The 14547-nt window shown below is 36.7% G+C and overlaps 1 protein-coding gene and 1 pseudogene across 1 annotated transcript in view; one reads left to right on the forward strand and one right to left on the reverse strand.

Moving 5' to 3' along the window:
- The window catches only part of COL4A5 (collagen type IV alpha 5 chain), a 304752-nt gene that overhangs the window by 138862 nt on the left and 151343 nt on the right, over window positions 1-14547 (reverse strand). Inside the window, exon 4 of the mRNA XM_045817489.1 lies at window positions 10429-10473. Coding sequence (XP_045673445.1) covers window positions 10429-10473 — 45 coding nt within the window. The remainder of the gene's footprint in view (window positions 1-10428; window positions 10474-14547) is intronic.
- On the forward strand, window positions 13372-14280 carry LOC123805004 (annotated as a pseudogene).

Genomic DNA, 14547 nt, shown 5'->3' on the forward strand with positions numbered 1-14547 from the left:
GATTCAAATGCCATGGAGAAAAATTTGGAAGTATCTAGTAAAACTATACATATATTTACCCTTTGAAGCAGTTCATTTCTAAGGATTTACTCCAAAGATACTCTAGAAATTATTAAACAAAATATGAAATTCAAGGTTATTCATTGCAGCATTATTATAGCTGAATTTTAGACAAGACCATAGAACTGGAGTGACAGCTAAAGATTAGAAACAATAGAGACACGACTAAATAAATTATGGTAAATGCACATAATGTAAACTCATGCAGCTGTTAGAAAAAAATGAGGGAAGATTTCTGTACATTGAAGTAAGTTGTGGTCTCCAGCATATAATGTTAAATAAAAGAAACAAAGTGTAAGAGGTATATATAATATGCTACCATGGTATAAGAATGGTAGTGATAACTTAGCAATGAAAAAATAAAAAATGATTAAAATAATGATAAATGATTATTTCTGGGATAAAGGAGAAAACAAAATAAGAGGATGGCAAGGATGGATGATGAACATCTCTGAATATACCTTAAAAACAATGTAAATATATTAGAAATTAAAATTAAAAAGCAGTAAAAGGGAAATCATTAAAAGTTGAAACTAAGCCCTGGCTGGCATAGCTCAGTGGATTGAGCGTGGGCTGCGAACCAAAGCATTGCAAGTTCGATTCCCAGTCAGGGCACATGCCTGGGTTGCAGGCCAGGCCCCTAGCAACCACACATTGATGTTTCTCTCTCTCTCTCTTTCTCCCTCCCTTCCCTCTCTAAAAATAAATAAATTAAATCATAAAAAAGTTGAAAACAAAGGGGAACTAATGAATTTAATATATATCAAGTTTCTGACATAATCATATAGAGAAAAGAATTACTTCAAGTGCCTTTAAAACAGCATATGAGGTCTGACCAGAAGGTATCCAGCCATATAATATGAAAAATAGAGATGTCTATTGAAGAAGATACAAGATAAAAGAAAAATTGTACATAGGACAGTGACACTCCAGGCTCCTTCCAAGTAGGCAGGCACCTTAGGACCTCACACAGTTCTCCTAATTGCCATCAGCTGCCCCGTCATTATTTTCCTGAATCTCATCAACAGTCTGAAATCTCTTTCCTTTCAAAGGTGATTTTAGTTTTGGGAAAAGCCAGAAGCTGCAGGATGCCAAATCTAGGATGTAGGGGGACTGAGTCACCTGGGTGATTTGATATTTCACCAAACAGCTCTGCATGAGACATGATGAATGAGCTGGCGAGTTTTCATGATGAAGCTGCCCGTTACCAGGAGCCCATAGTGGTGGCCTTCTGAATCATCTGAATAGTTTCTGCAGAGGAATGTTCAAGCTTAAGGCAAAATTTGATGCAGATTTGTTGCTGTATTTGCTCAGTCATTTTTAATATGACAGCCACACAGTATACATGCTCACTTGGTGGTGTCTACTGTGCCCACTGACTAGTACAATGAAGTACACTGTTCACGCATGTACATTCCAGTCCACTCTCCTTGGCTGCCAGGTCACACTGGTGTTGCACAAACCATTCTCATTTTATTAACAATGGCTGGACTTTTTCCAGACACATGCTGTATTTTAACTACGATTCCTTTCTGAAATTAGTAAATTCAAACAGGAAAAGAGAAAAGCAAAGAAATAATTAGTGGCATTTAAGAATTCTATTACTATCATTAAAGTTGAAATTGTTATTTTGTTAATTTGTAAACTGCTATTTTGAAAACAAGATAGATGTATTGTAGGGTAAAGGAAATAATAAATCATATTAAGGTCATTTGAAATCAAGATTTTCACCTTAGGGAGAGAGAGATGGCAGGAAGAAAGAATAAGTATACAAAAAATTATTTTAAATTTCAGTTGGAAGTAATAATATGAATGCATGATTTTCCTCTTAAAAATACACATTTCCTGAGGGGGGCTAAGATGGCATTGAGTAGGAAGGAGCAGATTCGGCTTTCCTTTGCTCAGGGGAGAAAATCCTGACTGATCTTTGGAGTAGAGAGGCAAGCAACCAACATACTTCAGCATTTTTGAAAATAGGGGACCAAGGATTGTGGCAGAACCAAAAGACCAAAGACCGGACCCTAAGAAGAGTGCTGCAACAAGACAAAAGAGAATAGGTGGAGGAGGTGAACACCAGGATACCCACTGAAAGAGGAAAGCCAACAACGAAGGAACCACTAACAGATAACAACAGAAAAAGGTGAAGGAGGGAGTAGTGACCACACAAACCTGAATCCAGAACCTATCTGGAAATACAACTAAACAGTGGAGACACTACCCAATACAAACAACTGAACAAGAATTCTTTAAATTTATACACACAGAAGAACCAGCTTCAACACAACCTGCCCTCACCAGCACAACAAAATACAGGAGATGGTGGACAGAGTGACCCTCATTTAACGAGCTGGTGGGAAGGAATCACCAAAGAAAGACTAAACAACAATCAAAACCCAAAGGCAAACACAAAGCCAACTTAAACGACAGCCCAAGACCAGTGAGCTTGGGAGATCAAGGAAACAGCACCACTGAAACTCACTGCTATTCTACTAAAGAAGGTCACAACATAAACCCAGGGAGCCAGAACAGATCAATATAAGAAGCTGAGGCGAACAAGAAGAGTCTCACAAACAATGGGAAGACAAAGAAACAAACCCCAAATGAAAGGAAAGGAGGAAGCCTCAGAAAGAATGCTAAATGAAATAGAGGCAATTCAACTATCAGATATAGAGTTCAAAGCAATGATTGTCAGGAAGCTCAAGGAGCTCACAATGAGCCACCAGAAACTACAGGGAAGCTACAATGAACTCACTGAAAACTATATCAGCATGAAAAAGGAAATAGAAACTCTCAACAAGGGCCAAGAGGAAATGAAGAATACAATTTCTGAACTGAAGAACACAGTAGAAGGAATGAAAAGCAGGATCAATGAAGCAGAAGATCAGATCAGCGAGCTAAAGGACAAAGTAGAAGAAAACACCCAGAAAGAGCAAGAAAAGGAAAAGAGGCTCAGAAAGAATGAAGAGGGATTAAGAGAAATGCAAGACAATATGAAACGTAATAATATCCATATGACAGGGATTCCAGAAGGAGAAGAACAAGGGATAGAAAACCTGTTTGAAAAAGTAATGAAGGAAAACTGCCCTAATTTGATGAGAGAAAAAGTCACACAAATCCAGGAAACACAGAGAGTCCCAATCAAGAGGAACCCAAAGAGACCCACCTCAAGACACATCATAATTAAAATGGCAAAATTTCAAGACAAAGAGAGAATCTTAAAGGCAGTGAGGGAGAAACAGGAAGTAACATACAAGGGAGCCCCAATAAGGCTAACAGCTGACTTCTCAATGGAAACACTCCAAGCAGGAAGAGAATGGCAAGAAATAATCCAAGTAATGAGAACCAGAGGCCTGCAACCACGACTACTTTACCCAGCAAGGCTCTCAATCAAGCTAGAAGGCCAAATAAGAAGCTTCTCAGAGAAAGGAAGTCTAAAAGAATACACCTCCATGAAACCAGCTCTGCAAGAGATGCTAAAGGGACTGCTTTAAGGAAAGAAAGGAAAAGAGTCAGTGAGAGAGTAACACACGTACTTAAAAGGCAATGAATAAGTACATATCAATAATAACCTTAAACGTAAATGGATTAAATGCTTGAATCAAAAGACATAGAATAGCTGATTGGATAAGAAAACATGACCCACACTTATGCTGCCTACAAGAGACCCATCTCAGGATAAAAGATCTGCACAGGCTGAAAGTGAAGGGCTGGAAACAAATTTTCCAAGCAAATAGACAGAAAAAAAAAACCCGGGTAGCAATACTCATATCTGACAAAATAGACTTCCAAAAAAGGACCATAAAGAGAGACCCAGAAGGTCATTTCATAACACTCAAGGGAAGAATCCACCAAAAAGACATAAACCCTGTAAATATATATGCACCCAACATAGGAACACCCAAATACATACAGAAAATCTTAGAGGACTTCAAGAAAGATATGGACAGCAACACAATTATTGTGGGGGATTTTAACACCCCACTATCAAAAATGGACAGATCTTCCAAACAAAATATCAACAAAGATTTTGTGGAATTGAACAATACCCTAGATGAAATGGGCTTTACTGATATATAAAGAACCCTCCATCCCAAAGAAGCTAAATAGACTTTTTTTTTCAAATGTACATGGAACATTTTCAAAGACTGACCACATGACAGGACACAAAACAAGCCTCAACAATTTCAAAAAACTGAAATCATACCAAGCATTTTCTCGGACCACAAGGCACTGAAACTAGAAACCAACCCCAAGGGAAAAAAATCCAAAACACTCAAATTCATGGAGATTAAATAGCATGCTATTAAACAATGAATGGGTCAAGAATGATATTAGGGAAGAAATCAAAAGGTTTCTGGAAACAAATGAAAACGAACTCACAACAACCCAAAACTTATGGGACACAGCCAAGGCAGTCATGAGAGGGAAGTTCATAGCAATACAGACCCACCTAAAAAAGTTAGAAACATTCCAAACAAACAACCTAACCCTACGTCTACAAGAACTCGAGGAACAACAACAAAGGCAGCCCAGAGCAAGCAGAAGGAAGGAAATAACCAAGATCAGAGCAGAATTAAATGACATAGAGACTAAAAGCACAATTCTAAAGATCAATGAATCCAAGAGCTGGTTCTTTGAAAGGATAAACAAAATCGACAAGCCTTTAAGCAGATTCATCAAGAAAAAGAGAGAGAAGATGCAAATAAACACAATCAGAAATGAAAGAGGAGAGATTACAACAGATACCACAGAAATACAAAGCATTGTAAGAAATTACTATGAAGAACTGTAGGCCAAGAAATTTGAAAACCTAGATGAAATGGACAAATTTCTAGAAAAATATAATCTTCCAAAACTCAATGGAAAAGAAGCAGAAAGCCTGAACAGACCAATAACAGCAAAAGAAATGAAGCAGTAATAAAAAAACTCCCAACACACAAAAGCCCTGGACCAGATGGTTTCACAGGAGAATTCTACAAAGCATTTAAGGAAGAGCTAACCCTTATCCTTCACAGACTATTTCAAACAATCCAAAAAGATGGAAGACTCCCAAAATCTTTTTATGAGGCCAACACCATCCTAATTCCAAAACCAGATAAACACATAACAAAGAAGGAAAACTTCAGGCCAGTATCGCTGATGAACATTGACGCTAAAATCCTCAACAAGATACTGGCAAACCGCATCCAATAGTACATTAAAAAGATCATACACCATGACCAAGTGGGATTCATTCCAGGGATGCAAGGATGGTACAATATTCGCAAATCAGTAAATGTAATACCTCACATAAACAAAAGCAAAGACAAAAACCACATGATCATATCAATAGACGCAGAAAAAGCATTTGATAAGGTACAGCACCCATTTATGATAAAAACACTCAGCAAAGTGGGAATAGAGGGAGCATTCCTCAACATAATAAAGTGCATATATGAGAAACCTACAGCCAACATTATACTCAATGGGAAAAAATTAAAATCTTTTCCACTAAGATCAGGAACAAGACAAGGCTGTCCACTTTCTCCACTTCTATTCAATATAGTACCGGAAGTTTTAGCCACAGCGATCAGACAAAAAAAAGAAGTAACAGGCATCCAAATCGGAAAGAAGGAAACAAAACTGTCACTGTTTGCAGATGACATGATAATGTACATAGAAAATCCTACAGACTCCACCAAAAATCTGCTTGACCTAATAAATGAATTTGGCAAAACCGTGGGATACAAAGTCAATATCCAGAAATCAAAGGCATTTCAATACACGAACAATGAAACAGCAGAAGCAGAAATCAAGATAAAAATCCCATTTGAAATAGCAAAACGAAAAATAAAATACCTAGGAATAAACCTAACCAAAGAGGTAAAAGACGTGTATTCACAAAACCAGATAACACTGAGGAGAGAAATCAAGGAAGACACAAACAAATGGAAACATATACTGTGTTCATGGATTGGAAGAATTAATATCATCAAAATGTCCATACTACCAAAACCAATTTACACATTCAATGCAATACCTATTAAAGTACCAATGGCTTATTTCACAGGCATAGAAAAAACACTTCAACAATTTATATGGAACCATAAACGACCCCGAATAGCTGCTGCAATTTTGAGAAAGAAGAGTAAAGTAGGAGGGATCACAATACCTGACACTAAACTATACTACAAGGCCACTGTAATCAAAACAGCCTGGTACTGGCGTAAATACAGGCACATGGAGCAATGGAATAGAACAGAGAGCCCAGAAATAAACCCAAGTCTCTACGGTCAATTAATATTTGACAAAGGAAGCAGCAACATAAAATGGAATAAAAATAGCCTCTTCAATAAATGGTGTTGGGAGAACGGGACAGCTACGTGCAAAAAAATGAAACTTGAGCACCAACTTACAACTTACACAAAAATAAATTCAAGGTAGATAAAAGGCATAAATATAAACTGTGACACCATTAAAGTCCTAGAAGAGAACGTAGGCAGGAAAATCTCAGATATTTCATGCAGAAACTTTTTTACTGACATGTCTCCTAGAGCAAGGGACTTAAAGGAAAGAATAAACAAATGGGACCTCATCAAAATAAAAAGCTTTTGCACAGCTAAAGAAAACAGTATCAAAATAAAAAGAGAACCAACTGTATGGAAAAACATATCTGCCAATGATACCTCAGACAAGGGTTTAATCTCCACAATATATAAAGAGCTTACACGACTCCACTCTAAGAAGACAAGTAACCCAAATAAGAAATGGGCAAAGGACTTGAACAGACACTTCTTCAAGAAGGACATACAGAAAATCCAAAGACACATGAAACGATGTTCAATATCACTAGCTATCAGAGAGATGCAGATTAAAACCACAATGAGACACCACTTCACACCAGTCAGAATGGCCATCATAAACAAAGCAACAAACAACTATTGTTGGAGAGGTTGTGGAGAAAAGGGGACCCTAGTGCACTGCTGGTGGGACTGCAGACTGGTACAATCACTATGGAAAGCAGTATGGAACTTCCTCAAGAAACTAAAAATGGATCTGCCTTTTGACCCTGCAATTCCACTGCTGGGACTATATCCTAAGAACACTAAAACACCAATACAAAAGAACCTTTGCACCCCGATGTTCATAGCAGTACAATTTACAATAGCTAGGTGCTGGAAGCAACCTAGATGCCCATCAGTAAATGAATGGATCAAAAATCTATGGTACATTTCCACAATGGAATTCTATGCAACAGAAAGAAAGAAGGAGCTCCTACCCTTTGCAACAGCATGGATGGAGCTGGAAAGCATTATGCCAAGCGAAACAAACCAGGCAGTGAAAGACAAATACCACATGATATCACCTTTAACAGGAACCTAAACAACAAAACAAAGAAACAAGTAAAATATAACCAAAGACACTGAAATAGGGGACAGACTAACAGTGGCCAGAGGGGAGAGAAGAGGGAATTTCAGGAGGGAATGGGTAGGGTTTACAGAAACAAATTTAAAGGACACATGGACAACAACTAGGGGTGGCGGGTAATGGGAGGGAAGTAGGGAGGGTTGGGTGGGTGGGCTGGAATGGGAGTAAATGGGAGAAAACTGTACTTGAACAATGATTAAAATAAAATAAAAAAATACATATTTCCTAACTCTGCCCACTAAAAAGAGGTCAAAACAATGACAAATACAATAGCAACAAAAACCCTTAACATTCAGACTAACATTCACATTTTTCACTAAAAAGAACCTGTAGTCATAAATATGGTCAATTACAGATCTGAAAAGGAAGTGTACAGAATAAGCCTAAAGGGCTTTATATCATGAAGCAAGGAAGTTATCAAAGATCAATAGTGTTTTGTCAAAAGGATACAGGACAGGGACCAACTTGAACGGGCATGTACAGATTTAAGATGGGACAATTTGGGCTTCAAAAAGAATAATGAGTATGAATGATTGAAACCAGTAAATTCCGTGTGTTTGTAAGGATAACAACCAAAATCCTTCCTTGATCATCACTTGGCGTTGCTTTTGTACCAACTCATTACCCTATTAGAATTCTAGCTGATAAATTAGAATTCTAGCTAATAAATGAAAGATTAATAGATTTTTAAAATCATCAGTTTGTAATTCTAAATGAAAAAAAAATGGATTTAGGCAATGGTCATCAATGGATGCTAAACCGTTACGTGAAAGCTGAAGGGGAAATTTTTGAAGGCAGAATCAGGCTCATAACCCTGAGACCACTGATCAAACCTAGCATCAAGAAGGGGGATAGACAGATATTTGGGCCATAAGATGTAATTCAGTAGTAAGTACACAGCACTACATATAAAGTGTTTTTTTCCACAAGCCACACGATTTTATTGAAGTGATCAGTACATAAATCCTTCTTAGATATGTTTTGAACCATCCACTTAATGGTTACAAACATAGCAGGATCTTTTTTATTGGTACGTTTTTGGTTCTTTTTTCTGTTTTCTTTAAATTTTTTTGCAGTATAATGTACATACTGTAAAATGCACAAATCTTAAGTGTATAGCTCATTCTGAATTCCCAGAAAGTTCTCTAGTGCCTCTTCCAAGGCAACCTCCAATTTGCAGAAAATATGAGGGAACAGAGGAACCACTTAAATGACAACAGAAGTAAACAATCAGCCTGTTTCAGAATGTGGACCATAGTACAATACAAATGACTCAGTTTCTCCAATGGCATAATAAAAGATGCTTAAGGAAAATAGCAACTCAATGTAATATGTGTAACTTACTTTGATACTGATTCAAACAAATCAATTATAAAAAGACATCTTTGAGACAATTGAGGAAATCTGAATATGGACTGAGTTTTAAAGTACACTGAAAAATCATTACTAATTTTTCAAGTGTCATAATAATAGAGTGGTTATCAGAGAGATATGCTGGGAGGAATGTGCTTTATTGTACTATAGTCTCCTTACATTTGTATATGCTTAAAATTTCCATAATAGTATATTATTCAATCTGCATGTCAAAAGTTGCCTGTGAGCTGAGACCTGAGGATATAGGAACTATCAGGCCACCTAGTTCTAAGCACTTCTGGAGTTCTAGCTGAGGAACATGGGCTATTTAGGCACTCCCAGACACTTGGAAATTGGAACTGATAGGATGGACAGGTTGTTCTTTTTTTTTTTTGCCTCAATAGTGCTTAGGATATAGTTAACAATAGCCAAAGTTAATATAAGATATGTTATGATTTTTATGAAGAGCTTTAATAGTATATTGATATTCACTTATTACAGAAAAATACAGAAATATGTCTGATAAAATAAACTAAGGATTTTGAGTTTCTTCCCTGCTTTTCCAGTACCCTACCCACACTAGTTATAAAGAGCATACAAAGCTAACTAGTTGTTGCTAAAAATTTTAATACAGTAAACAGAATGTTTTTAAATTATTTATTTTAATTGTTCAAGTACAGTTTTCTGCACAAAGCAGTAAACAAAATGTTTTAAAGTTTACAGAAAATGTGTATAGACATTAAATTTCTAGAGGTCAAAGGATCAAAATGTTTAATTGTCTTTGTCACACAGATAAACATGTTATGCCACCACCCATGTAATTTATACTCAAATTAAGGTGCCTCATCAGTCTATGAACACAGAATTTCAAAGCTAAAATGAACCTTGGAGACAGTATTGTTTGAGTCTCTAGTTTAACAAATAAAGAAACTGAGGCTCTGAAAAGTTGAATATGATTTTCCAAAAGCCAGTACTACTTTTATACTTTAGTACCTGCCAATTCCAGAGCACACTGAAACATAAGTTCACTTAAAAGCTTGTCAGAAAAATTACACTAAATGCACATTTCAAATTTGAGAGACATCCTGATTTCCAGAACATTACAACTTGACAATTCAATCATTCTAGAATTAAGGAAATGTTGCATTCTTTCAAAAGTAGTTACCTTTAAGAGCAGTTTAAACCATTACATACCAAACTTATCCTCTTCAAGATACACAAAGAAAATTATAGTATGTGTACATAGTACACTGAGAGGATACACAGCCTGAGGGTCCAGCCGTCTGAACCCAGAGGACTGAGATGATCACAGTGATTTGGGAAGTTCTGGTTTAGACCACTTGTATGATATATATTTTTAATAAATTGGCGAGTTGTTAGAATTTATCATGTTGTAATTTTTTAACCATAAACTATTTAAAATTCTTCTTATATTAGTTTATATAGACATCTGGATGTGTAAAGATAACTCCTACATTCAACTTTTTAAATACTACATTTTTTTTGTATTTCAATATGAGTGCTTTCTTCTTTTGTCTTGTAATACTTCATTGGCTTTTTCTGTGTTTTGACCAACAACACATTGATACACAAGCAAATATTACTTACTCTGATTCCTTTTGGTCCTGGTGGCCCTGGAATTCCATCATCACCCTGAAAAATACAATATTCAAAAAATTTTAGAATGCAAAAGGAGAGAATTAAATTTTTATGAAACTTGGTGAAAATTAATGAGAAATTTCATACCCAAGGAAGAAGCATTTATTATTGAAATTGAAAGCACTGAGATAAGTTATTATGTGATCAAAATACTAAAGGCCTTTATTTACTGATAAGGAAATTGCTGACATGTAGATGAAACTTTATACCTGTGAAGTAAATTATGAATTATGCAAGAAAACAAAAATGAAGTAGTTGGCTAAATATCCCACAAGTTATTTATGTATAAACAAAGTAAGTGCTGAAAATCTGGGCAGTTTCTATATTATGCTAATCTGTTTGCCATGCTTTTAATAAGTAGCACCATCCCTGAGCCCAAAAATGTACTATTCTTCAGGTTTTTTGTTTTAAACCTCTTCTTTCTTTTATAGGCACTTTCTACTGGCCGAGCTTAAGAAATAACAAGAAAGAATCATTCCTATTCTTTCTAGTTTCTGCTAGATTCCATGCAAAAAGAGGCTGCCCACATGTGTTAATCTATTTACCCCTTCCTAATTGTAATTGCAATGCTTAAAATATAAAATTAATCTTTTTATTAATTTGTTTCTTTAAAAATGAAATACATAAAACCTTATTTTGCTCCAAAAGGCAGGAATTTCAGTGGAATATGTAGCTAGTATCCCACTGGCTGAAACTTTAAATAGCTTTAATTAAACTGGGACACTTTACTTTATAAAAGTGGTTTCTAAACTATTCAATTCACACCCTTAGAGGTTCCATTGGATGTTCCTTCATGACTATGTCACAGCCCTCCTTCAATCAGTGCAGCTCTGTTTTTATCTGTTTTATGTGGGGCTCCTGTGAAAAATTTCATTTTGAGAAAAGGTTACCTGGTATATTAGTTTCCTATACTGTTGTCACAAATTACTATAAACTTTGCAGCTTAAAACAACACAACCTTACTGTTCTAGAAATCAGAAGTATGACAAATGTTTCAGTGGCAAAACTGTTACTTCTCCCCTGTAGGTTTTAGGGGGAGAATCAATTTCCTACCTTTTTCCAGCTTCTAGAGCTACCAGCATTTCTCAGCTCTTGGCCATCTTAAATCTTCAAAACCAGCAATGACCGAACAAGTCTTTCTAACGTAACACTCTGACACTGACTCTTCAGTCTTCTTCCCCCACATTTAAAGGACCCTCATGAGTACACTGGGGCCACCCACACAATCCAGAATAACTTCCCTGGTTTAAGAACGGCGAATTATCAACTTCAATTCCTTCTGCATTCTTAATTTCACTTGACTGTGTAATCTAACTATTCACAGGTTCTGGGGATTAGGTCAAGGACACCTTTAGGGGTGGGTATTATTCTGCCTACCATACCTTGCTTCTTAAAAAAATGTTTAATATTCTACTCTTTCTACAACAGATACATCTCTAAAAAGATTAAAGAAAAGTAATTCTATTTTAAAACAACTAGAAGACCATTTGCACAATGAATCCTTTTGTGTATTTCCACTAGAGGCAGAAATAAGATAAGGATACCTTAGATTGTACTAGTTGTGCTACCCAAAATGGTTAGATAAGAGAGAGAAATTAGAGGTAAACAAAATTGGAAAGGATGAAGCAAAAACAATGACTATTTGCAAGTAATATGATGGCATGCATAGAAAACCCAAGATAATTAAATGAAAATATACTATAATCAATGAGATAATGCAGTAAAATAACTGTATATAAAATTAATGTTAAGAAATCAATAGCTTTCTTATATACCAACAACAACCCGTTAGAAAACATAAGGGAAGAAAACATATAATTTATAATAGCAAAAACAAGATAAAATATTTAAAAATGGGCTTAACAAGAAATGTACAATATTCATAAGGAAGATCTGAACAAATAGAAAGGCAAAATGTTCTTAGATAATAGGATTCTGTATGAAAAAGTGAATTCTCAACCAACTTCTTATAAATTAGGTACAATAAGAATATAAATAACAGGAGAGTTTTTAACTGGACAAGGTGACTCTAAAGTTCATGTGGGAAGATAAACAAGCATGGACACTGAGGAAAATTCTGAAAACAAATGAAAAAAGACCAACAAGGGGACACTAGCCCTGTGAGATATAAAAATATAGCATGTCAATATTTAAAAGTTTGGTTCTGAGATTGAATAAGCAAACCACTGGAACAATATGGAAGGTTCATAAACAATCCCATATATTCATGTGAATTTGGTACATAATGAAGGTAGCATTGCAAAGCAGTTGAAGAAAACTATATTGGGACATACTTGTAAAGAACATCAGGAAAAAATAAAGGTAGTGCTTACATCAAAAATTATATGCCAGAATGAATTATAAGTGGATAAAATGTTTATACATAAAAAATGAAACTAACTAAAATAATGGAAGAAAACATTGGATAATTATTTTTAAATTCTAGTATATGATGGGGAAAGCACTTCCTACTCAAAATCTAAAAGCCATAAAAGACCTCGGAAAAACACACATAGAAACACATAAATATATACACAATGTAGACATCCAACAAAGACAAATGACAAACCAGGGGAAAATAACTGCAACTCACAACACACAGGTTAATCTTCCTACTATATAAATAGATCATCGAAGTATGAAAACACCAACAATACAGTAGAAAATGGGCAAATGATATGAATAGACAGTTCAAAGAAAACACAACTGATTCTTAGACATATGAAAAGATGGCTAAATCCCACTTTTAATATGAGAAATTCAAGCTATAAGTACATTGAGAGACCAGCTTTCATCTGACTGTCAAAAATCCAAGTTTCAGGCTCTCTGTTCCTTCTGTTTGACAGACAGCTGCAACTTCCTGTGCAGTGCCAACTGCTGCCTCGAGACACAATGGTGAAGGTGGCAGTGAACAGATTTGGCCATATTGGGCATCTGGTCACCAGGGCTGTCTTCAACTCTGGCAAAGTGGATATTGTCACCATCAATGACCCCTTCATTGATCTCACCTACATAGTCTACGTGTTCCAGCATGATTCTACTCATGGCAAGTTCAAAGGCTTGTCAGCAATGGAAAGTCCACCTGCATCTTCCAGGAGTGAGATCCTGCCAACATCAAATGGGGTGATGATGCTCATGCTGAATATGCTGTGGACCCCACTGGTATCTTTACCACCATGGAGAAGGCTGGGGCTCACTTGAAGAGTGGAGCCAAGAAGGTCATCATCTCTGCCCCTTCTGTGGATACCTCCATGTTTGTGATGGGAGGTATGACAACTCCATGAAGATTGTCAGAAATGCCTCCTGCACCACCAACTGCTTGGTACCCCTGGCCAAGGTCATCCATGACAACTTTGGCATCATGGAGGGACTCATGACCACAGTCCATGCATCACTGCCACCCAGAACACCATCCCTGCTACCACTGGCACTGCCAAGGCTGTGGGAAAGGTCATCCTTCAGCTGAATGGGAGGCACACTGGCATGGTCTTACATGTCCCCACCCTCAATGTGTCAGCTGTGGATCTGATCTGCCACCTGGAGAAAGCTGCCAAATATGATGACATGATAAAGATAGTGAAGCAGATGTCAGAGGGCCCCCTTAAAGGCATCCTGGGCTACACGAAGGATCAGGTTGTTTCCTGCAACTTTAACAATCACACTCACTCCTCCACCTTTGATGCCAGAGCTGGCATTGCCCTCAATGACCACTTTGTCAAGCTCATTTCCTGGTATGACAATGAATTTGGCTACAGCAACAGGGTGGTAGACCTTGTGGTTCACATGGCCTCCAAGGGTTAAGAGTCCCCTGGACCATCAGCGCCAGCAACAGGAAGAGAGACCCTCAGATGCTGGGGAGTTCTTGCCTCAAATCAATCCCCCAACATACTGAGAACCTCATGACTTCCACAGTTTCCATCCCAGACCCCGTGAAGAAGGGGAAGGGCTCAGAGAGCCCTACTATGTCATGCACCATCAATAAAGTTCACTGTACCCAGCCAAAAAAAAAAATCCAAGTTTCATAACAGCATTGATTAAGATATAGGGAAATTGATCTTGTATACTTCT

Source organism: Phyllostomus hastatus, unplaced genomic scaffold (assembly GCF_019186645.2).
Source record: "Phyllostomus hastatus isolate PE091 unplaced genomic scaffold, TTU_PhHast_1.1 phas_scaffold_28, whole genome shotgun sequence".
Lineage (NCBI taxonomy): Eukaryota > Metazoa > Chordata > Mammalia > Chiroptera > Phyllostomidae > Phyllostomus > Phyllostomus hastatus.